General features: G+C 43.2%; 1 protein-coding gene across 2 annotated transcripts in view; it reads left to right on the top strand.

Annotated features, from left to right (window-relative positions):
* The window catches only part of APBB1IP (amyloid beta precursor protein binding family B member 1 interacting protein), a gene marked incomplete at its 5' end in the record, with an annotated part of 60,167 nt that extends 35,837 nt beyond the window's left edge, over positions 1 to 24,330 (top strand). The window contains 5 exons of one of the 2 annotated variants that reach the window (XM_082833050.1): positions 3,258 to 3,368; positions 10,651 to 10,749; positions 11,333 to 11,447; positions 21,935 to 22,038; positions 23,567 to 24,330. In XM_082833050.1, the coding sequence (XP_082689176.1) occupies positions 3,258 to 3,368; positions 10,651 to 10,749; positions 11,333 to 11,447; positions 21,935 to 22,038; positions 23,567 to 24,079 (942 nt within the window). In that variant the 3' untranslated portion in view covers positions 24,080 to 24,330. The remainder of the gene's footprint in view (positions 1 to 3,257; positions 3,369 to 10,650; positions 10,750 to 11,332; positions 11,448 to 21,934; positions 22,039 to 23,566) is intronic. The other variant, XM_082833051.1, reaches the window with a different exon arrangement.
* Between the last annotated feature and the right edge of the window lie 1,747 nt (positions 24,331 to 26,077).

Below are 26,077 nucleotides of genomic sequence, written 5' to 3'. Positions count from 1 at the left end.
ATTTAGGATTATTGCCTCAAATCCCCAAGCACATAGTAAGTTTGTCTTCTTTGAAATGTAATTTTAACTCTCATTCTAACTCTTAGCTTTTTCTAAGACCTTTCTTAGAGGATGGCCATTTCCATCCTTTGCTCACCTTTGCAAAGTTGTAGTCTGTCTCTCTTTCTATACCTGGAGTAAGCCAAAGCGTCTTGCCTTCACTGCCAAATCCAGGGCACCCCCCAACGGCATATTTTCAAATTGCAGGCTGCTTCTAATAAGGCTTGACCCACATCCCTTGCAGGTGAAGTCATAGTGACTATCCAGGGCTATTCCCACTAGTTAGAAGACTGTCATCTCTGTGGAATGCAGGAGAGCATTATGGGAAATTCTTGGTCCAGAGCAGCTACCACTCCTATTTCGTTTCAGTCTTAGAATTCATACTTTTCCCATCTGTGCTATCTTCATTCCAGTCCCAAGCGTGGGGTCATAACAGTTGACCCACAAATTATTTGTTTTATTTTAGAGATGTTATGTCTTTGGCATTTACATATAAGTGAGACATACAAGCCTATCAAAAACAACACACTTAGGGACGAAAATTAGAAGCATTCACATTGGAGTTGGACAGGCATCCTTTCTGTCTCTGCTGCCATTAACACTAATGGAGGAACTAGCCAGGAAGTCAAGAAAAAGAATAACAAGTATAATTACTGGAAAAGAAGAGGCAAAACTCTCTTTATTCACAGTCAACATGATTTTCTACCAGACAATATAAGACACTCAACTGAAAAACTTAAGAGTTTGGTCCCAATGGACCAAATAAACTTACCAAATAAGAAATTGTTTTCCTTTATATAAACAATATGCAAATTAAATATGCTGCAAAAGATTCCATGCATTGCAAGAACAAAAAAATACAAAATACCTGACAATAAACTTAACAAGAAAGGTTCAAGATCTTATATGGCATAAAATAGAAAATTTAATAAAGGAAATGAGTTCGAACTGAATAAACAGAAATGTACAATGTTGCTAGATGAAAAGATATTAATTCTCCCCCCAATTTTTCTATATATTCAATTCCAATAAAAAAATTTCAATAGGATTCTTTTTACTTGAAGTTCAAAAACTGATTCTAAAATTCATCAGAAAGAGATGCGGTTCCAAAACAGACACACACAAAAATTTTAAAGAACATTATGGAAGAACCCCTCCTCCCAAATGTCAAAACATTAGACAAAAACAGTACAGGAAGAGAAAACAGATCAACAGAGAGCCATCTAATATAAGAGAAATTCAAGTGAGCATTTTATAGCAGTGGGGAAAGAATGTGATACTCAACAAATAGCATTGAAATAATTGTATATCCATTAAAAAATATAGCTTCCTACCTCATACCATGTTCCAAATTAAATCTTACGTTGATTAAATGTATTTGAACAAAATTACAAAATATTAGGAGAAAATATGTGGTCAATATTCTCATAATTTGGCAGTGGGGAAGCCTTCTTAAACAAGACTAAAAACTCAAAATTTTAACAAAGAAAATTGGCAGATTTGACTATATATAAAGTTGTGCTTAACTCCTTATGGCCAGAGATACCAAACAAGAAGTTAAAGACTAGCTCTAGAGTCAGAGAGTACATTTGCAGCGTGTATAACCTGCTACGAATATCCATAAAAAGACTTCAACAACTCATTAAGAAAAAGATAAACATACTCATAGAAAAACAGCAATGCTTACTAAGTGAGAATTCACAGAAACAGAAATATCAGTAGCCAGTGAATAATTAAAAAGTTGCTCTATCTTATTAGTAATCGGGAAAATGTAAATAAGTGAAATTTCTCCTCCCGTGAGATTGATAACACTAACAATATTGATGATATGCAAATTTCATCAGGAGTGGGTAAGAAAAATGGGCACTCTTTTGTACGAAAGTTTGTAATGTAAGGTAGTACAGCCAACTTGGGGGACAGTTTAGCAAAATTTTTGCAAATATAATAGGGAATACCCCTTCCAAGGACAGCTCCATGTTTGGCAATCTACCCCACAGAAACATTTGCTCATATGCACAATATATTTTGTAATAGCAAAATATCGAAGTGACCACTAGTCATCTATAGCAGGATGGTGGAATAAATAGCTACATCTATACAGTGTAATGTTATGCAGCTATACAAAGAATGTGATATATCCTTTCATATGTCCTAACATAGAAAGACCCCAAGATATATTGTTAAGAAAAAGAACAAAGTCATGGAAAAATATTGAGAGTAAAATCTCATTTATATTTTAATAATTGTATATATGTATGTGGGTATGTCTACACATACATAGGTATATAAATGTATCCCCAAAAACGTTTGGAAGAATGTCTTCTCTGGAGAAGAGAATGAAATTAGAAAAAAAAAAGTGATGAAGGAAAATTTTTGTTTTACTATATATAAAATAACTTATTTTTAAAATTATGATGAATGTTTTATTTTTCTAATAAAAAAACTAAAACTTTGAAAATCAGAAGAAAATATCTTACAAGAAAAAAGTATACTACCATATATAAAGGAATAATTGTGCATTGAGATGTAGCAATTCTACCCTTTATTTTTTTATTCATTAACTCAGTAAAGAATTATAGAACGTGAGGGGGGAAAAGTAACAGAACAAATTTGTAATTGAAGTGTAACCAAATATGTAGATTAGAGGTTGATGTCTTCTCAATGCATATTATATATGGAGGAGAGGGTTCTGTTTCCACAGCAACACCACCAGCCCTAAAGAGAAGGCATGAAAGGAATCTTTTCTCCTCAGGAAGAAGTGTATGAAGTGTGTGCAAATTTTCTGAGCATCAAATTTAGCTCTCATTGTTCATCCTGAGGGGGACTTTTTTCTAAATGCTCAGTCATGAAATCCATCAATGACTTAGAATGGCAAAAGACAAAATGAAATATTTGACGAGGTGCTCGGTCACCTTGTCTGAACCCCATCAGTAATGATTCCAGTCATCTCTGGGAGTCCACGCGTAGGTGCTAGAACAGCAGTATAATCTTTTGCTCCACTTTTGGTCTGTGGCATGCTGTTTTGCCTGGATGTGCTCTTTCCTTCTTAAAATGTAGGCTTGGCTTTTAGAAAGCTATACGTGGTAGATGCTTATATAAATTACCTGAAATTCTGTATTTTCCTACTAAAATGTAATGCCTCGTTGTGCCATGAAGAACGACCTTAGAAAAATACTACTTGTCAGCTAGGTTGAGGTTATTTTTTCCTTCTCTTTCAGACCTCTCGAGATCTGGCATGTTTTATACAGTTTGAAAATGTCAACATTTACTATGGGATTCAGTGTAAAATGAAATACAAAGCACCCACTGACTACTGCTTTGTTTTAAAGGTAGGTTTAAGAAGTCCTTACTTTAGATCTGTAAGCAATTTAAGGTAATGTTTCCTTTTAAGAAGAAAAATGTTAAATGTTATACAGTTAACTACAAGTATAACATAATAAGCTTTTTATTGTAAACCAAAATAGGAAAGGGGGAAACATTTCTACCAACTCAGATCATTTCTCCAAAGCCTGTTATTTGAGTCTCAAACTTTCAAGTCAATCTGTCTGGATTTCTTCATCACTTTATGAAAAAGAGAACTCTATATTTTGAACAAATTTTAGTTACAATTTTATTGACAAGACAATCAGTCTTTTAGTTCTTTATTTATCAGACTCTTACTCCATTGTAAGACATCTTTAGAAATTAGGAAGTTGACAAGATTTTCTAGAAAAATATAGAAAATACAAAAAACAGGAAAATATATCTTTTTCTAAAACTAGCATTACTGGGTCTTGAAACTTTTTAAGGTGCATATTATCAAAAGGCAATATGTATTATCAGGTGTCTGGTAAGGTTGACATTAGCACCATATTTTGGAAGGTTGGGCAAAAGTAACTTTTTTTTTTTTTTGCGGTACGCGGGCCTCTCACCGCTGTGGCCCCTCCCGTCACGGAGCACAGGCTCCGGACGCGCAGGCCCAGCGGCCACAGCTCGCGGGACCCTCCCGGACCGGGGCACGAACCCATGTCCCCTGCATCGGCAGACGGACCCCCAACCACTGCGCCACCAGGGAAGCCCCAAAAGTAACTTTTATCTGCCAGCTGTAACGACTGACCCCTAGAAATGAACTCAGGGAATTTATGCAGCTGTTCTGGCCACGCCATTTTCTCCGACCTCACAGATTCCTTTCCCTTCACAGCCTCACACCAGAGAGCAGGGGTTGGCACATTCCACTTGGCCCCGGTGCAGGGCTGTGTACAGAATTTTTTTTTTCCTACAAATATACTTCATTTTTTATTATTTTTTAATTGAACTATAGTTGCTGTGCAATGGCATATAAGTTACAGGTGTACAATATAGTGATTCACAATTTTTAAAGGTTATACTCCATTTATAGTTATTATAAAATATTGGCTATATTCCCTGTGTTACACAGTATATCTTTGTAGCTTATTTTATACCTAATGGTTTTTATCTCTTAATCCCCAACCCCAATATTGCCCCTCCCTGAAATCCCCCAGAATTTCTCCTTTCTGAATCGGGGTTCCTCTGTTTCCTTCTGGGTTAGAAGTCTATGGAACAGGTGTTAATGAGACCAGGTTCCTGGTGAGGCACCTTTGTACGTCCGTCACCCATCCACCCCCAGGAAGACCCCATTACCATGTTTCTGGAAACGTCCAAAGCTGGACACTGTGTGTGCATATGTGCTCCTGGCAAAGCTGTCACCTCTACCGAGGAAGTGGGCCAGTCTATACTATAGTTTTACATCATTTTCACAAATTAAGGACAGTGCTTTCATTTACATTGGTAGCAAACGTATTCTTTATCAAGAACCCTGTCACTGGAGATGATCATGAACCCACTCCATCATTTCAGAGGCGCCCACACTCGTGTGCCACTGTCACACGCCTGTTACTCCAGGAGTTGGGTATCGCCTTGACCCAACCATTCTCAAAACCCTGATGGGGCACAGACAGCCTGGGCATCCCCTTCTACTGCTCCCATTTGTCTTTTAAAAATGCAGCAGTTTGGGGCTTCCCTGGTGGCGCAGTGGTTGAGAGTCCGCCTACCGATGCAGGGGATGTGGGTTCGTGCCCCAGTCTGGGAAGATCCCACATGCTGCGGAGCGGCTGGGCCCGTAAGCCATGGCCGCTGAGCCTGTGCGTCCGGAGCCTGTGCTCCGCAACGGGAGAGGCTACAGCAGTGAGAGGCCCATGTAGAGCAAAAAATAAATAAATAAATAAAATGCAGCAGTTTGAAGGAAATGCCATTTCTTTTCTTTTTTACTTAAACTTTATTTTGAGAATTGTATATCCATATGCAATTGTAAGAAATACTACAGAGAGGTCCCGTGTGCCATTTACCCAGTTTCTTCCAATGGTAACGTCTGGCAAAACCGTGGTACCGTGTCATAACCAGGATATTAACATTGGTCCAGTCAAGATTCAGAGCATTCCCATCACCACAACGTACCCTCCTTTATAACTACACCCACTTCGCTCCTATTCCCATCCCCATCTCACCCCCTGGTCACCACTAAGCTATTCTTCATTTCTATCCCTTTGTCAGAAAATGACATTTCTTAATGAACGAAAAGCACACGAGAAATGTTTCATGTGTAATGCAATGATTTAAGCACTTTCCATATATTAACTCACTTAATCCCTTTATCAGCCTTATGAGGTGAGAGCCACAATTCTCCCTCGTTTGTAGATGTGGAACCTGGGCACAGAGACTCCCGATCAGGAAGTTGCTGAGCCAGGATGAGAAGCCGGGTGGTGGCCCAGAGGCCATTCTCTCGGACACTGTTTGCTAGGACACAGAATCTCTTCTCTGCCTCCCCCCAGCCCAAGCCGCCCTTGAACTTTGTCTTCATTGTGTTTCTGTCTGCCCCCATGGCCCTTGTTTGCAATCCTGAGACCCTGAGAAATTACCAAAATGGAGGCCCTCCTTTGCACATGGGCATGCACTGCACCTCTGCAGCACTGCCCACATCTCTTAGGTAGGGAGAAGGTTTTAGAGAGAGGTTCTGCAATGCTGGTCAATAAACTGGCTGAATCAGAGTCAGGGGAGGCTGGTTAGAAATACAGTTTCCAGGGCCGGGACCCACTGAATCAAACCATTTAAGGATGGGGCCCAGGAATCTTAGTTTTTCCTCAGCACAGTCAAGTTTTACACTCAGAGGATCAGAATGTGTTCTGACTCTAAGCGTCAACAGTCAGGGCTTACCAGCTGGTGACGAAATCCACTTCAGACCGGACAAATAGAATGAACGTTGTCAGAAGGGGGCAAGGGCCCAAACCCATGGTCAGCGTCCAGAGGCTGGAGGAGGGATTTCCAGCAAGAGAAAGAAGAGCTCTCAGACCCAGAGGTTCCCAGGCTGAGGATTGAGACCCAGTGAGCAGGGTGGGAATGCGGTTTCTGGTGCTGACTCACAAGCTTGGAACTAGGTCCCAGAATCATGGGCTGAACGGTCTGATCTGGGACACAGGTCACCCTGGGCTGCACTGAGCGTGGCAACGCTGAGACCGAGGGCAGGGCCTTCCAGATGGGAGAGAGGGCTCAGAGGTGAAAAAAAAGCAGGCCTGATGATCCAAGAACAAACATGAATCAGGACAAACAACCCAAGGGGAACCCACATTTCCCTTTCCTCAGAATGATCAGTTCTGTTCTCAAGCCAGTTTCCTTACGGGCAATCACCCTGCTTAATTTGCTCTTAGGCATGCTTCTCAGTTCCTTCCCGAAATATTAGGAATTTCTATTCATTTGCTGAGTAAAAGTGTCTGTCATCGTTTGGAGAACCTAATTTGTTTATGAACATTTTGGTCATTTATGTGCCTTTCTGTCTACCGTGGGGAAAAAAATTCTTGACATGCAAATATTTCATGAGGGTGAGCAGATTTAAAGAATTCAAAGAATGTGCACATACATTGCAAAAGGAGTTGGAGATTATGGCGAAGCATGTTAAGAGATCGTGTGATTCCACAGACATGCAAGGGCTGAGAAGTTCAGCCCGGGAGTTTCTTACTCAGGATAAACTCACGGACTCTCACAGTCCGTGGTGGGGCGCTGTCGGGAAGATGGGAATTTGAGTCCTGGCCTTGTCACCTGGCGCATTGTCGGGACTCTCTAAGCTTCATTGCCGTCTGCTACAAAGTGGAAATAAGCACACTTCCTGGGGACTTCCCTGGTGGTCCAGTGGTTAAGACTCCTTGCTTCCACTGCATGGAGCACGGGTTCGATCTCCCTGGTCGGGGAACTAAGATCCTACGTGCCGCATGGCACGGCCAAAAAGATAAATAAACAATTTTTTTTTTTAAGAAAGAACACTTCCCGTGCAGATTAAACAATATATGCCCATAAGACCGTCAGTGCAATGGCGAGAGACACAGCCAGCAAGCAAGAACTGGAAGGCATTCTTACTGCACTCTAGAACCAATTAAATATTTCTATTGACCAGTGGTTGTCACACTTCAGAGTGCCTGGGACTCACCAGGAGAGCTGTTGAAACACAGGTGGCTGGGCCTCCAGAGTTTCTGATTCTGTGGGTCTGGGATCAGGCCCTGGAATTTGCACTTCCACCAAGTTCCCAGGTGATGTTGATGGCCCAGGGGCCACACTCTGAGAAGGCAGTAGAGACATCACCTGTCCTTTAAGAGGTTGAGCGGTATGGTCAGTAATACAGCAATAACTTTGTATGGTGACAGATGGTTACTAGACGTACCCTGGTGATCATTTCATAATGTAGGCAAGTGTCACATCACTAGGTAGTACACCTGAAACTAACGTAATATTGTACAGCAACTATATTTCAATTTTAAAAAAGTAAATTAAGAAGTTTTTTAAGAGACCGACCATACTCACAAAAGAAGATACCAGAGGCTGTCCATACTCACAAGAAAGGACTTGGTACCCCAGAATCATTTCTGCCCTTGTGCTTGCTCTTTGATGCACACTCCCCTTTCCTGTGAAGCTGCTCCTTTGTGAATTTGTTCTCACTGCATTCTGAGGTGAGGTATGATGGGGCAGTGGAAGTGACCATCCTCCAGGAGGAATTATGTCTCTATTGAGCTCCATTGAGAGGTGGTGAGGGGTCACGGGAAGAGTTCTGGACTTCTGCTCCATCACTCACCTATTCCCTACCCTTACTCTGCTACATTTTCTTCACAGTCTGAAATTACATTACTTAGTGTTTTGTATTTTTATTGGCTCTCTCCCCTAGTAGAATATAAATGCCTAATCAAGTATGAGCTCACCTTAACCTGATTACATCTGCAGCAATCCTGTTTTCAAATAACGTCACATTCACACAGATACCTAAACAGAGGGTTAGGACTTCAACATGTCTTTGGAGGGGACACAATGAAACCCTTAATACCCACCTACTTTTCCAAGCTAGAAATAGAGAAAGCATCCTTGAAGTCCCTCCTCTCCCCTCTGTTGTCCAGTCCCTCAAGTTCTGGTTTCTATGAGAGACGGCTCGCATGCAGCCCTCTCTGTCTGTCTTCCTCCTCACTCCACGGCCCCAGCCACCACTGCTGCCTGGATGCCCTGCTGTTCCAAAGGTCTGATGGCCCCACTGCCTAGAGGACAACGTCCAGATGCTATTTTGACACAAGGCCCTTGACTCCGCTTCCTCTCCAGCTTCTTTTCTGCCTCTTCTTTCCATGGCTCCCAGGTCCTGGCCACACGGAATTTCTACACGTTCCTCAAATGTATTATAACATTCTGTCACTTTGTCCAAAGAGCCTTTCTCTGGTTTCCAACTTTTACTACGATCTTTACCATGTCATAGAGTGATCATACATTTGTTTACATATGTCTCCCCCAGGGACATCCCAGCCGCCACTTCCTAAGTACAGTGTGAGCCTTTCTTTCTCATCTCTGTCTACCTAGGGATTGGTATATTTCTGAGCACCCCAGAGGTATCTGTTGAATGCACAGGCCCTTGGTTCTTGTTATGCTTCTGCCACTCCCTTTGACCTTGGATAAATGGCTTAACTTCTCTGGTCTCCCACTGGTAAGTTTAGAGGATCTGTAAGATCCCTTTGAACAACCATCTGCAGTTGCCCTGACCTTTGTGTGCTGCCTGGCACATCCTGCAGGAGCTTCTCTTTCTGTGGTCAGGAGCAACCAATGGTGGAAGAGTCTAACCAGTGGCACAGAGCCAGCATTTTTCCTTAAACGTCTTTGCAAATATTTTTTCAGCAAAAAGCTCAAGGGAGTAAACCCCTTGGCAAGGTCCTAAGACACGACAGAAGAATGAGCACAGGAACTTCCTGTATGATGTCCTGGGAGCCTAGAAGGTTCCTGCCTTCACGAGGGAGCCAGAAAGGAGCCCACTAGGCAGCTCATCTTAGAATCATAAAACCTGAGGATCACGAGAGACCTTCAGGGTCATCTGATGCTTAATTCTTCTGTATACAGTCTTAGTACACATGTGACATAAGGAAGTTGGTGAGACGCACCTCACTAATGTTGGAGAAAATGAACCAAAGTCTATACTTTGATCTCCTGATCATAGGAGGAGCCATAGTTAGAACTCAAGGTCAAGATTTCTTGCCTCTCTTTTGTGCTCAACAGCCATTATGCTTAAGGGAATGACTACATTTTAGTCTATTTAGATGAAGTATATACTTAAGAAATTGTTGATTGTGCTGTTTAAGTGGATCCCTCTACCTAGACAGTTGCTTTCATTGCGAGCACAATACAGTTTAAGTCTGCTCCTGGGAACCTGGCTTTCCCATGACGTGACATGCACCAAAAAACAAACCAAAGAAATTTTAATATATCAAGCCAAAGGCAACAAGATCAACTTTTAAAATTCCTCCAGAAACAAAACAAAACAAAACAACAGCTGCTTTCTAAGAACTATAGGCATCAAATTGCTGGAGAGACCCATGTTTTGCCCCTCTTACAAGACAGTCAGAACAGGAATGCCATTGGAAGTTAGGGAGCTGTTTCTGGTGCTGAAAGACAAGGATGTTCCGTATGACCAAGGACCCGTGACTCTCCTTCCCCTTCGTGCCTGCCCATCACTGTTCTCTTTGATCAGGAGCTCCTGGAAGGCCTGGATGACCCCTAGTGCAGCACCTAGCTCGTTGCCACTTAAGATTAGACAGAAATATTCCTTCTCTGCGCCATCCATCTGGAGGCCAGAATGGCCCATTTGGGTAAGAGATGACAGAAGACGGGGTGAAATCCTGAATCCCTGGTAGCAGAAGTAACCCTAGGACTGATGGGGAGTCACAAAAGCATTAATCCCTTGACATAAGAATTACATCAGGTAAGTTCCTTTATCTGATAAATGGAGAAATGATTTGGACTTCTTGTAGGGCTAGAAACGTGATAAATGTGAAGGCTTTCAAGCATTCGAAAAGCAGGAATGGAAATGATTATTGATAATATAGTAAAAAGTGCTTGTGATAAATCATGTCACTGCTTTCTGAAATTCTTTCCAAATTTAGCTTCTGTAAAAAAATATACTCCTGTTCCTAATTCTAAAATTGCTACTGGTAATTTTGGCCACCTTCTCAGGAAATCTCATACACTGTGAGAATTTTTAAATGTTTTTGAAAGGTGCTAATAAGTGAAGAGCTTATAAACGGTCTTTGAAATGGCTTTTTCTAGCATCCCCAAATTCAGAAGGAGTCCCAGTATATCAAGTATCTCTGCTGTGATGACGCAAGAATGCTAAATCAGTGGGTTACAGGAATCAGGATCGCCAAGGTGAGAGAGCGTTCGGACTCACCCTATCTTTGCTAACCAGCCTCCTGACCTGGGTCCAGTCTTTGTGCTACTGAGAAACAGCTGATCCATTCTTACTGAGTCAATGCCATTAAGGGGTCAATACCATAGATATTACCTTATTTGCCCATTGGTTTTTTTAAGTAAATGAGAGTGGTTGATACATGGACCTCTCCCATGACCTGAGAGTCAGGGATTTACTTTCACATGAGACATCTCAGCTATTGATGTATGGAGAGCTTTGCAAGTGTCGTGTGTAATTAAGAAACACGAGATACAATCTGCAGTAGAATTCCATAAAGATATATGTCATCACAGCGCGTGGCTAAAGCTCTCCTCTAATGGGGAGGTGAAGGTATTACCTGACTCTGCTAATCTGGAAAATTATTTAACATATGAAAACATGATTTGTGGATTTTTTTCATTGAAATACGTCGACTAAAAAAAATCTCAGGAAAGGAATAAAAAGAGTAGCGATGAAGTCCTTTTTTCCCTGAATTTGCAGTTTGCAGTTGAGTGCAGAATTCGGGATTACTCTCTTGCTTCTTTTGTGTTCTCTCCCTAGTATGGAAAGACGCTCTATGACAGCTATCAGCGTGCCATGGCCAGGGCAGGGCTTGCCTCTCGGTGGACCAACCTGGGCACTGTCAACGCAGCCCCACCAGCCCCGTCTTCTACAGGTACCTTGCAGAGGGGAGAGTCTGACACCTGTTCAAAGCTCAGAGGTCGTGTTCAAACTTATCTAATGTATTTCATAGAAACAGAACTTTGTAGACACTGTACAGAATACATTCCCTCCTGATGGTCAAATTTAAGATCCCGCCCCCCCTCACACACACTTGTATCTATTTCTTTATAAGTGACCTTTAGCAAAGCTCTGACCCTTTTTTCATGATATGCCTGTGGACAAGATGGTGATCACCAGCTTAGGGTGAGCTTGTAGGGAGCTGTGTCTCATCACAGTATAGATGTGATGTTTGTCCGAGGCTCCATTAGTGCCCAGCAGGCTGCTTGCACCAACAGTGAGATCATTCCTTGGTGTTTTGCCTCAATAACATCATGGCTAGAGCCCCTCACCCAACTCTGGACATCACATTTTTGTTGTTGTTTTTTTTGGTTTTTTTGGTTTTTTTGCGGTACGCGGGCCTCTCACTGTTGTGGCCTGTCCCGTTGCGGAGCAACAGGCTCCGGACGCGCAGGCTCAGCGGCCATGGCTCACGGGCACAGCCGCTTCGCCGCATGTGGGATCTTCCCGGACCGGGGCACGAACCCGTGTCCCCTGCATTGGCAAGCGGACTCTCAACCACTGCGCCACCAGGGAAGCCCTGGACATCACATTTTAATGGTAATATAACAGCTACTGGTTTATATTTTTAAGAAGGAGGGCAAGACATTGAGGGATGGAGTGGGTACTGTGCATTGCTTTATATACACATTATTTCTTGTCCTTACAACCACCCTGCAAGGTATACATTATTATCCTCACTCCACAGTTGAGAGAACTGAAGCTTGGAGAAGTTGGTATGTAGTACTTCTCAGTGGTTGAGCTGTGATTCAAACACATTGTCTTTATGATACATAATGGTTGGAAGAACTTGAACCATTGTGGCCAGTGATTTCATCAATTGTACCTCTTAATGAAACCCCAATAAAAACTCTAGACACCAAGGCTTGGGGGAGCTTCCTGGTTGGTGAACATTCAAGGAACCAGGTGGGTTACATGCCTTGACTCCACAGAGAAGGGGTTTCACGTCCAGGACCCACCCAGACCTCGCCCTGTGGGCGTCCGTTATAATAAAACTGTAATGGGTGAGTATAGAGCTTTCCTGAGTTCTACAAGTCATTGTGTTGAATTATTGAACCTGAGGGGTCGTGGCAACCTCTCAGTTTATAAAGGGCTGGTCAGAAGTGGCGGTTGGCTGGCATTGAAGTGGAGGCAGCCTTGTGAAGGTTGTACCTTACACCTGTAGAGTCTGGTGCCAACTCCAGGAGGTGTCAACTGAATTACAGTCCACCCACTTGGGTGGAAACAGAACCCACATCTTGCCAGGACCTTAGCTCTACCAGTTATGTGTGTCAGAGGTCATTGGGGATTTGGGGGTGCTGTGAGATGCTATTTTGATAGGGCACCACTGAGCCCACATCCAGACACAGGCATCCCTCCCATGAAGTTCCCAAGAGAAAGATATAGATACAGGAACCGTGGCAAATTAGAATTCCATGTTTGATCAGCTGGGCTAGTGTTCATAACTCCCAATTCAAGGCTACCTGTTAGAACAAGCTAGAGCATGTGGTTTAAACTCAAAGCTTGAAATGGGCATCTCTCTCGCCTAAGTTTCAGCCCTAGCCAGAGGCGACTATAACACCAGGGATTTAAAGAAAAAGAGGAAGAAAAGAAGGGAGCGAGAGAGGAGGGAGGGGAAAAGGAAGGAAGGAAGGAAGCAGAATGACTGGGCTGGCTCTCAACCCACAGGACTCTGCCCACCGTTAACCTAGTATATAGGAAATCTGGAGGTTGAGAAAAGGAGAGAGTAGGGGGAGTGAGGCTTCTCCAGCGTGGGGAGAGGGATTGGGACATCCTTTCCTCCTAGAGGGCTCGGCATAGGGTAGACACTGAGTCCATCACAGATCTGTCGACATCAACCACAACTGGGCCCTTAATACTGCCTGTGGCTCTTACTGTGTTTCTCTAGACCAATGGTTCTCCACCGAGGGAGATTTGGACCCCCAGGAAAGACTTGGCAATGTCTGAAAACATGTTTGGTTGTCATGCTTTGGGGGGTGCTTGTGTCATCTAATGGGTAGAGGCTAGGGACGCTGCCTGTCCTGCAATGCACAGGACAGCCCTGAACAACAAAGAATTTGCCAGTCCCAGATGTCAGTAATGTTGAGAAGACCTATCCCAGTCAGTGTAATCTCCTAGCTTCTCTAATTGTTTCAGACATTCTTCACTCTCCTCAGATTTCCAATCTCCAGCCCCTTTATTCTCAGCAAAAAAAAAAGGAACCATCAACTTTCCACCACCAAACCCAGTGACTTACCTGCATCTACACCCATCCTAGCCCATGTCTATTGTGTTACCTCCTAACAAGGGCCAATTCTTCCATGCATGCACTCATCCCCTATTCTTGCCCCAACTGGAGTCCTGCAGCGCAACTCTGATGCTGCCCCTGGAGTTAGCTCAGACCCCAAAAGGGCACAGTCCTAATAAGGCTGCCCTTCCTTCAGATACCAGCCACACTTCAGGGGTCCCCAGGCCACCCAAACTTTTGACCTACCGGCCACAAATCTGGGGGTTTCCCAGAACACCCTTAGGTTCAACAGTTCAACTCACAAAACTTGGGAGAGTGCTATCCTTATTGTTACAATGTTATTATAAAGTATACACTGGGACTTCCCTGGCGGTGCAGTGGTTAAGAATCCGCCTGCCAATGCAGGGCACACGGGTTCAGTGGGGAACCTCTGGTACGGGAGAATCCCACATGCTGTGGAGCAGCTAAGGCCGTGTGCCACCACTACTGATCCCGCGTACTGCAATTACTGAAGCCCGCTCGCCTAGAAGCCCGTGCTCCACAACAAGAGAAGCCACCGCGATGAGAAGCCCATGCACCACAACGAAGAGTAGCCCCCGCTCACTGCAGCTAGACCACACGCAGCAATGAAGACCCAACGCAACCAAACAATAAAGAAAGAAAGAAACATTTTTAAAAATTAAAAAAGTAAGTAAAGGATACACATCAGGACCAGCCAAATGAAAGATGAATAAGGTGAGGTCTAGGAGGGTCCCAGATGAAGAGCTGTGTCCTCTGGAATCAGGGTGCATCACCCTTCCAGCACATGGATGTATTCACCACCAGGAAAGCACCACTGTCCAGATTTTTTATTGGGATTTCACTTCATTGACATGATTGATCAAATCATTGACCACGTGACTGAACTCAATTTCTAGCCCCCGTTCTCTACTCTGCCAATGTCAGGCTGGCCCAAAGCCTCAACCGTCTAATCAGTCGGTTGGTCTTCTGGTGACCAGCACCCATCCTGATCCACCTTGTTTGCATAAACTCAGATGTGTTCCTAGGGGCTGAATAACAGAGACACTCTGATAGCTTGGAAAATACCAAGTTCTGTGCCAGGAACCCAGGACAAAGACCAGAGAGATGCATGATTATGCCATTCTCTTCTACTTTCTCTTCTGCTCTACTGTTTTCTTCTCATCAATATTGCTCCCTTCTTCAAAGAAACAAAATCAAATTTAAAACCCTCCTACAACTCCAAATCCCCCTCCAGCTAGTGCCCCATCTGACAAGCAACTGTTCTAAAAGGTGGACCATATTTGCTGTCTCCATTTTTCTACTTCCTTTTCACTCTTCAACCCATTTCAGTCAGGCTTCTTTCTGCCTCTACTACCTGGTGGAAAATGCTCTTGCTAATCTCACCAGCGGCCTCTGTGTTGCTAAATCAAACTACTGTAAACCCCTCTTTTTAGTCCACCTTTCAGCAACTCCAACAGAAAGGACCACTCCTCCTTGAACCAATCTCCTCTCTCGGCTTTCCAGATATCACACACTCCAAGTCCCCCATCCCGCCCTCCAACTTCTCTGACCACTCTTTTTTAACCTCCTATAGTAACTCTTCTTCTTCTTCTACCCCACCTTAAACTACCCAGGACCCATCAATCCTAACCCTATCCTCATTCTACACTATCTCCCTAAGTGATCTAATCCACCCCCAGCACTGTGTATGAGCTGACCACCTATAGCTACGTAAATCCAATCCAGGCTTCTCTGTTGACCTTCAAACCTATGTATCCAACTGTCTGCTCATTGGCTTCACGTGGATCCTTCCCAGACACCTCAAACTCAACATCTGCAAAACTGAGCTCATCCTCTTACCCTCCAGACTTGCCCCCCCATTGTTGTTCTCTGTTTCCATAAATAACATCATCATCTGCCCAATTGCTCCTGCAGAAAACATGCAAGAAAACTCACCTCTAAATCCAGTCACTTCTAAATCCTGCTGACTCTACCTTCTGAATATTGGTCAAATCTGTCCCTGCCTGTTTGTCTCCACTGCCATCAAATCCTAGCCACCATGTTCATTTGGCCCCATGGGTGGTGCTTCAGCCCTTCAGATGCTTTCCACTGCTCTCAGATTAAGTCCCCAGTCCTTAGCAAGGCCACCAAAACCTGCATGAAATGAGCCTCGCCCATCTCACCTGCCTCTTTCCGCACCCCTGTCTTCCTGTTCCTGCCACAGAGCCCATCTGCTTTTCCCACTTTTTCAAAGCCCCAAGCACCATCCTTTTTGAAGGACTTCTCAGATGCTCTTCCTCTGTTTATGATGCTCTTTGGTGTTTTTTTTTTCTTTTCGGTACGCGGGCCTCTCACTGTTGTGGCCTCTCCCGTTGCGGAGCACAGGCTCCGGACGCGCAGGCTCAGCGGCCATGGCTCACGGGCCCAGCCGCTCCGCGGCATGTGGGATCTTCCCGGACCGGGGCACGAACCCGTGTCCCCTGCATCGGCAGGCGGACTCTCAACCACTGCGCCACCAGGGAAGCCCTATGATGCTCTTTGATTTCATGTGGCTAATTCCTGCCCAGCCTCAGCTCTCAAATGAATTGCCCTTGGTAGGCCAGTCATAATTAATAATCTGTGTGATTATTAGTTTAGTATCTGTTCCCTCCTCCAGGCACTGAAGGAAATCATGAGGTCAGGGACTGTTTCTGTCTGGTACATCATCGTTTTCCCAGCACGGACCGCAGTGCTGGGCAGATAACAGGCACTCGGCTAGAATTCGAAGATGGTTGGGACGACAAATGGAAAAATGACTTAATACCTGGTAGGGTTTCTCTGAGGGTGAAGTAATGTGAACAGCCTTAATACTAAATGCAAAATGCATGTTCATTCCGTTTCTCCTAAATGAATTGCTTAAATCCAATTTTTGAAGAACACCATTGCAGCAGTCAGATGAGATGTCCATTGATCAAAAAGGAGGATCTTTCCCACGATGGAATATCTGTTAGTAGATAGTAAATTAACCCATCTTGGTTCTGCTGTAGAGTCTTATTTATCAAAATTAAGCCCTGCAGCCGTACAGAGGACAAATGTGCTGAGATCTTAAAATAAACCATACTGAGAGCATCCCTGCTTATTAGTAAATGCTTCCATTTGAGCATCTAAGGGGAAAAACGTCCTCAATTTGAACTTTCAGTTTATGCCTTAGAACGTATTGCCATGAGCACCTGCTGGGTGGGATTTTAAGCTCTAAAGTATATTAGTGACCAGCTCGGAAGGAACTGAAGATGATGAGCTTAGAAGGAAGGGAAGCCACTTTCAAATAGAACGTGAAGTTCATTCTTCTCAGTTATACACATACGTACGCGATGACCATGATCACATCTTAGCAACAAAGACCCGCTTGAAATGACGCCATCTTTTAAAATTCAGTTCTTCTCGTATGTTATTATCCAAGCCTCTCTCTTCGCCTAAACTCATCACACAAAATCACTAGAGCTCCTTGGAAGGTGTTTAAGGGACCCATGTCCATCCAGGAGCCCGGGACAAATCAAACCATACGTTCCTTGCAACAGCCCTCTTCCCTCCGCCGCCAGAATTAAGGTAAATGTCAAGAATAGTGTTGAAAAAACAAATGTTCCTTGGGATCAGAGGAGTTACTGGCTGATGGGCTCACTTGAACCTCGGGCTGTTTGGGGCACTAGTCAGGGAGCCTCCTTCATCACCCCAACAACTGTTTTCTGAGTCATTGGCTTGCAGAGTGGGGGTCACCCACAGAGGACAATTTCCTGGACCTTGGACCCACAAGAGACAGATCAGAACAAGAACTGCAGCCGGGGAGACCTTGCACGGGCACTAACTCTCCCTGGGCAGGACCTGCTATAAAACCATCTGATAGAGCCTGGAGACAATCAACCCCAGGCCCCGTCAGTCTGATGCCTCCTCCGCTTCAACTTTTCACCTGGAATCCCTTTCCTCTCCTGCCCTCTCCCTCTTCACGTGGTTGGCCCAGAGTCCTGGAGAGGCAGGGCCAAGTGGTGCAGGGTCACTCACTGGCTGGGAGTCAAACCGCAGACGATTTGTGTGCCTCTGCTGTGATTACCCAATTGAAAATCCCGAGGCATCGTTCTACATCCAGAGTGTTTAGCAACAAGTAATGTATTCTCAATAAATGGCAGGGTTTTTTCTTTTATATTAGGAAACAGCCGTGGAGGCTTTTTTTTAGTACTTATTAAATGATTTTATGACTTTAGCCACTATTTTTCATCAGGACTCTTTCGTGGCAATTGGCAGAAATCCAACTCAATCTAGTTTAAGCAACAAAAACCAAGGGGGAGAGATTTATTATGGCACAAAACTAGGAAATCCAGAGGTAGGCTGCTTTCAGGCACAGCGGGATCCAGGGGGTTAAGCGAAGTCATCAAGATACTGTTTCTTTCTTGGGCAGTGTCCCCATGAGGTGGCAAGGACTGCCACTGGCTCTCTAGGCTAACATTTTTCACACAGCTGGAAATCTTAGTACAAAGAGAAAGCCCCACTTCTGAAAACGCCCTGGAAGGGCTCCATTGCATGCTTATACCTAAATCTCGTAGCCGCACTGAAGAGGATGCCAGTACAAGTGGTAGGATCGGCCCTTTACAAACCACATGGGTGAAGAAGGGGATGAGGGATCTGTCCCCTCCTGGGAATGCACTTGAGTTCTATAAAACATATGTTTAATAAACTTCCCACCCCTAATTCCTTTGAGGTCTGCCAGAGAGACGTGGCAGCAGGAGGAGTGGTGTTGCTGCTTGACAGCTGGGACGTTAATACTGTGACCCCAGAACAACCTAGATCTGAAATCGGTGGCACCTACAGGATATACGAGTTATGTGGGTACCCATGGGTTGTCTCAGGATGGGGCAGAGAACCCACAGAAAAGATTAGACTTCTTGGTAAAGGGAGGACAGCAGCTTGGAGCATCTGAGAGATTGCTGTAGACGTGACTTCTTTTGTTCCCACAGACTGGCAAAGACCTAGACATCCTGGTTACATAGCAATGTGCACTATGTTGTTGAGAAATCAGACTGTGTGTGTTTAGGCAAAAGAAGCAAAAAATATATATATTGATAATTTGTGCCCTTTAAAGGAATTTCCCCTGTCTTCAGTATTCAGCTTTGGTTTCTGTTTATACAAAGGTGTTTCCATTACCTGTAAAGAAAGATTTTGAATATGCATACAAAGAGGGAAGAGGGGAAAGAGAAGAGACCAAAGGAAATGAGGAGATTAAGCACTTTGGAATCTCAGGGGTTTAAATCTCTCAGGGGCGGCATGGGATGGGACACAAGGCCTTATGAAAAACTCTTAAATTTAAACATCCTAAGACCTTAAGAAGTTTAAACCTGTTACTTTCCGCCCTCCAGAGCAAAGATGTGGCTAATCAGAGAGAGACATTAAATAGTCATAGAGATAATCTTGTGTTTACGTGACACACGGTGTTAAGTTCTGACAGCACCGAGCGGATGTGCCGAGGAGGGCAGCTCTGAACAAGGACAGGGCTGCTCTTGCTGAATGAGGAGCATGCATTTTACAGCAACAAACCTTACAGCAGAACAAGTTGGTATAGCCTGTTCCAGCCTTTTGATTGTATAAATGGACATGAACATATTTTTATTCTGAAATAATTTCAAACTGACAGAAAAGTTGCAAGAATAATGCAAAGAATTTCCATAGACTCTTGACCCAGAGCACCGATACTGAGTATTTGTCACATTTGCTGTATCATCCCCCTCTCCCTATCCCACCCCCCATATGTTGTCCCTAGACCTTTTTTTTTTTTGGAGCCTCTTGAGAGTAGATTGACTATATTGTGTCCCTTTGTCCCTTAAATCTTCCCTTTGTATTTCCTAAAACAATTAAAAAAAGGCTATTCCCTTACTAACCACAGTACAGTTATCAAATTCAGGAAATTTAACATTTCATGTTGATAGAGTATATTTATGTAAACCGCAGCCCATATCCCAGTTTTGCCAGTTGTCGCAATGATGCCTTTACAGCAGTGCTCTTTCCTGGCACTGGTTCCGTCCAGATTTGGAGTTTGCATTTAGGCATCATGCCTCTTTCATCCCCTTTCCACTGGAACATTTCCTCAGCCTTTCTTTGTCTATCATGACATTAACATTTTTTAAAGAATACAGGCCATTTATTTTATAGAATGTCCCTCAGTTTGGATGTGTCTGATATTTCCTCGTAATTCATCTCGGGTAATGTGTTTGGGGCAGGACTAAGCTGCCGTGTCCTTCTTGGGGTATCCCAGTCGGAGGCATATGGTGTCTGTTGCCCCTCATTGGAAACATTCATTCTGACCACTTGGCTAACGTGCTGTCCGATTTCTCTACTGTGCAGTTATTTCATGTTGTACTTAATAATTCGTACAGAGATACTTTGAGATAGTGAAAGTATCTGATTCCTCATCAGACCTTCCATTCTTCCCTGTCTCCTGAAGTACTTAATGACCTTCTCTGAGTTGTTGCATAGAGTTTTGGGTTTTTCAAAATATTTGGAAAATATTTAGAGAAGCAAGCACACAGTCATTTCATAAATATTTGGCAGAACAGCTGGTACTGAGCAGAGCTAAGGCAACCTCGGAATCCCTCAGGGAGGAGACCTCAGGTCGGGGTCTGGGAGGCAGTTCAGTCATGGGAGGAGCAGGCTCAGTGTGTGGAGAGCTGGCTGTCCTCCCCCCGGGATGCCCTCTCCGGAGCCAGAGACATCAACACACAGCTGCTTCTCTCTGACTCTCAAAACTGTGAAACCTCAGCTAGGCACACTTTTGTGCAAAAGGACAAATAAAAAGGCAGGAGGGCTTCCCTGGTGGCGCAGTGGTTGAGAGTCCGCCTGCCAATGCAGGGGACACGGGTTCGTGCCCTGGTCCGGGAGGATCCCACATGCCGCGGAGCGGCTGGGCCCGTGAGCCATGGCTGCTGAGCCTGCGTGTCCGGAGCCTGTGCTCTGCAACGGGAGAGGCCACAACAGTGAGAGGCCTGCGTACCGCAAAAAAAAAAAAAAAAAAAAAAAAAAGCAGGAAAAGAAGCACATATCAGGACTGCCTGGGGAAAAAAAAATCTAATTTCAGGATATAGTGGGGGTTTGTATATTTTGCCCAATCCCCTCTGTCCACCTTTTTTTTAAAAAAATAAATTTATTTATTTTTGGCTGCATTGGGTCTTCGTTGCTGCGCGCGGGCTTTCTCCAGTTGCGGCGAGTGGGGGCTACTCTTCGTTGCAGTGCGCAGGCTTCTCATTGCGGTGGCTTCTCTTGTTGCGGAGCACGGGCTCTAGGCGCACGGGCTTCAGTAGTTGTGGCTCTCGGGCTCTAGAGCGCAGGCTCAGTAGTTGTGGCACATGGGCTTAGTTGCTCCGCGGCATGTAGGATCTTCCCGGACCAGGGCTCAAACTCTTGTCCCCTGCATTGGCAGGTGGATTCCTGACCACTGCGCCACTGGGGAAGTCCTGTCTACTGTTTTTGTGCTCAAAGTATTTTTTGTTGAGGATAACGTTCAAATGTTGTTTCTGTACATAGCATGGTATGAACCCAGATACATCCATTTCAGAAAAATCTTCAACAACAACAATTCTTTTAAAAAGGAGGTTTTCAAGTTTCATTTTCCAGTCACGAAAAAGTTTTTAAAAGCAGAACATACTGTTCTCTAGAACCCCAGTTAATCCAGATTTTGTTGCTTGTATAAAGTATTCATTTCCCTGAATGTTTTGCTGAATTTCATGAAGTATTGTCGTAGAACCTCAGGTTTTTTCAAAAGCCCTGTGTACCTGTGAATCCTTTTGCTTTGGAGACATAAAACTGCTTTGTCTTTTCAGGTTAACTCTGAAGGATGTTGAAAATACTTTGCCCACTCTTTTTTTATTGAAGTATAGTTGATTTACAATATTGTATTAGTTTCAGGTGTACAGCAAAGGGATTCAGGGTTTTTTTTTTTTTTGGATTATTTTCCAGTATACGTTATTACAAGACATTGAGTATAGTTCCCTGTGTTACACAGTAACTCCTTGCTGCTCACCTGTTTTATATACAGTAGTTTGTACCTGTTAATCCCATACTCCTAATTTTCCCTCCCACCTTTGCCCACTCTTCTTGTCTCTCTTCCTCCCCTTTAGGAGTTAAAACAGGCATCACCCAGGCCAATGGTCAGATCCCCCAGGCAGCACATTCTATGAGTACTGTTCTCGGAGAAGCCCAGAGACATGTTGAAACAACTAAGGTAAGACCCACTTCTATCAGACTGTCACCTGTAAGCCCATATTCTAAACCATTAGCAGTATTCTAATTGTTCTTTTAAAAAGAGAAAATAGAGTTCCAACAATTCAAAAGTCACTGTAATTTCATTTAGATAATTGCTTCATATATATATATATATATATATATATATATATATATATATATTTATCTTAAAGTTACATAGGCTAGGATGGAAAATTAAAACCAACTATCACAGGTTCGGGAAAATGTAAGAATTTTTTTTAATGCTGAGGGTTGGTAACTATTTTTAGTTTAGCTACATTTATTTTGACTGAAGCAAATTTTTTTGTTTGTTTGTTTAGTCAAGTGGTTTTAGCACTCTCTGAAAGTGGCATCTGCATTTTAAGCCCTTGGGAGTTTTACTTATTTTTTCTGAATAAATTAGAGCAACATGTTAGTCAGAAGCCCTTTGTTAAATGCTATCTGGACCCCAAACCAGATTAGAAGAGTACTGACAGGGTCCCACTATAAAATATTCATTATTGTATTTTTCTGTTAACGTTCTACATATGTCCTCAGGGTGACAGAGAAGAAAACGCATTTTAAAATAATTTCCAAATTGGTGTAACATTCTCCGTAACTTTTTTTTTTAGTAGAGGAGATTAATGAAGATTCATTTAAATCTATCTAAAAATTATAGCCAAAAGTTATAATTTAGTTATTAGTCCAATTGGTAACGACTTAATTGACTATACAAGTTCCACTGAATATTTCCCATGTATGATTCAAACCAGTCTTAAATGTGTTTCAGTAGTTTTCCACCTCATTCTCCCCTTTCATTTTGTCCATCAGCCAGTGGTGGGAACAGTTAAATCCTGTATTTATCGAGCTTCTTATAATTTTTGAAAACCACAATAGACCATTAAAAGGTGTGTTTCTCTAATATTCTTGTTAGCTTCTCAAATCTGACAATCTCATCTTGCAGTGTACTTTCAGTGATTATTATTTTTATGGTTTTTGTAATGCCAACTGAAGAAAAACATTTTTAAATGCTGAAAGCAATAAAAGGATCCCATAATAGAAATCACTTAACTATGCGTGAACACTAATTCCCAAACTGCCTGTTCAGAATTTTAAAAAAAATACATCACCAGTTAATTTCTTATCATGCTAAGCAGCTGAACTAAATAAAATAAACTCAATCATAAGGGCACTTTGTTAGGGGAAAAAAAAATTTCTAATCTCCAGTGGCAAGAGGTTATTAAGCAAAGAAAGAAATAAAATGAAAGCCTGATAAAATGTAAATTGCAATGATAATTATCACTAAAACAGAGGGATTCAGTTCAGCTGCCTGAAACTCCTGGGGGAAGTTGCATTATATAAATATGAGGTGAGCTAGCTCAGGAACAACCTGGAGTCTCAGGACTGAGGGACTGAGCCTCCCCCTCGGGGGCAGACGCTTCCTAAATCCGGAGACTCACCTGTCCGGGAACTGTCATGTCCACGTGGCCGTGTGGTCAAGAATAAATGCTGTTGTCGCTTTGTTGAAGGACAAGAAGTCCGGCCTCGGCAGCCACGACCCCGGAGCGCCCAGGGCCCAGACCCTTCCCAAGTCCAGCCTGCCTCCGCCCCCTCCCGTGCGACGGTCCTCGGAAGTCGGCTGCGGCAGCCCAGGGACGCCCCCCAAGGTCAAGGGCGCGGCCGCCGGCTTCCCCGCGCCGCCCCACGACCTCCTGCCGCCGCCCCCGCCGCCGCCGCCCCTGGAGGACGACGACGAGCTCCCTCCGCCGCCCCCCGACTTTAGCGACGCGCCCCCGGACTTCGTGCCTCCTCCACCGCCGCCGTCGTTTGCGGGCGACGCGGGGTCCTCGCTGCCGCCGCCCCCGCCCCCGCCCGCCCTCGCCCCCGAAGCCGCGAAGCCGACCCCCGTGGTGGTCAAAAGGCCGCCAGCTCCCCCCAAGAGGCAGGCGAACCCGGGACCACCGGGCGGGGGAGGCGGGGAGCAGGATTTCATGTCGGATCTCATGAAAGCTTTGCAAAAGAAGAGAAGCAACATGTCCTAAGGGAAGCCTAGAAGTATCTTTGGGTGATGGGTGTAATCATTGCTAACCTCAGTTGCATTTTTGCTACTTTGTTTCCGTGACATCTTGTTCATTTCAGATACAATATTGAAGTATTCAGACTAGAAATGCAAATAGGAAACGTCTCCCTGTTTCTCAAGTACATTCATAATCCTTAACCTAACACAGAATTTAGAATATCTGCCTGAATGTACATATCTTTCGTGTATTTCCACTTCAATGGATTTTATCTTCCCTTCCAAGTTAAGTAAAATGATGTTTTATGTTCATTTATTTTATTATGTTATGAAGCATCAAATTAATAAAAGTTTAAATTTTTTTCCTTAAGATGGTATTTCTAGAAATATCAGTATAAATCTAGTGCAATATCAATTCTATTTTATAATATACTTGACCTTTTAAAAATCCTAGGCCTTCTAAAGTCTTGTTGATCTTCGACATATTTTCCATCTCCATCTCAGTGACCTCCAGAACTTTCAGGAAAATCGAAAGAAGAAAAAGAAAAAACCAGGAGAGGTAGAGTGAATTTAGTTTTTTTGAGACTCATTGCTTGATTCATTGGAGTCTTGGACATACCCTAGTTTGGTTTTGGTTTTCTAATGGTTGAATAACATAGTAATTGGGGGAAAAAAATAGTTTTTTAGATAGTTTTTGGATTCTGTTATTATAATGCTATAAGTTGCTATAAATAAAAATTTAGAGACAGGAAAAGGCAATCAAATTATATTCTTCAACCAGGAATGTTTTCCCTCAGATAAATTTAATGCTTAATTTTAACAACCAGTTTATCTTAAGTTCCTATTACCCTTATCTTCTCTTTCTAATTGGCTTCTGAGAGTCCTTTTAGATTTTCTTAGTTTTATTTCCATGGTTCTGTTTTTCTTTTTTTAATGTAAAACACCTCAAAATCTTCTTAAAGTGGGTAGAAAATAATAGCTAATGTGTTGGACTTCCCGGGCGGTCCAGTGATTAAGACTCCACGCTTCCAGTGCAAGGGGCACGGGTTGGGGAACTAAGATCCCACATGCTGGGCGGCACGGCCAAAAATAATAATAATAACTAATGTGTTATTTTCTACTTAAGGAAGATAATTAATCTTATGTTTTAATATTTGGAAAAAAGGGAGCTCTAAATTGACATTTAAAACAACAATGAAAAAGCAAATTCACATTTTAAAACCAAAATATTTAGTAATTAAAACTGGTAAGGTGCACTAAATTTTTCCTAAGCACTGGGGCCCATCACTATGGAAAAGGAGGGCTCAGAGAGTAGGACCTAGGGGACTGGGGAAGGGAAAGAGAGAGATGTGGTTGTTATGGGCTTCACAGATGACCCCCAAACCATCAATTCAAACACATTGCTAACTTAACAGAGAAGAAATGAGGCCTGAAGATGTGCTTAACCTACATCTCACAGAGCTGGGTCACCCCCTGAGTCTCCTAACTTCTATCCATACTGTACATTTACTTTATGGGGAAAAATGATAAAAATTCAAACATTAAAACGTTTGTGAGTTTTAGCATTAGATAATATATATTTTAGAAAAGCTATGGAAAAGAATTAACTGATTTTGTGGTCAAAATATTGATATAGTTTTGGTGGACCGAAAGGTTGAATGCACTGTCTCTCTCCATCCCTGCGCCTTTATTACAGGATATAAAAGAAAACATTAGGAAATAGATGGTCCAGATGGTCCTTGCTTTGCAGAGTTCAACATGCACAAGTTTCAATTACCACAATTTAGTTAAATAACACTAGTCCCCAACATGGTTCACATTTGCTGCCATGCTATTTTAACTAGTAATTAGTTTTAACTAGTAGTTAGTAATTATGCAAAGTACAAACATGGCTATTAGCTCTTCAACCCACAAATCACTACATAAATAACAGATACATATCATGAACAGTGACCAGTCACATCCCTTCTTTCAACACCATTAGGGATTGATCAGTTGATCACTGCATATTTGTTATTCAGTT

The sequence above is a fragment of the Leucopleurus acutus genome (genome assembly GCF_964270905.1).
Source record: "Leucopleurus acutus genome assembly, chromosome: 1".
Classification (NCBI taxonomy): domain Eukaryota; kingdom Metazoa; phylum Chordata; class Mammalia; order Artiodactyla; family Delphinidae; genus Leucopleurus; species Leucopleurus acutus.
Note: the sequence above shows the minus strand (reverse complement) of the source record. Positions and strands in the feature narration are given on the sequence as shown.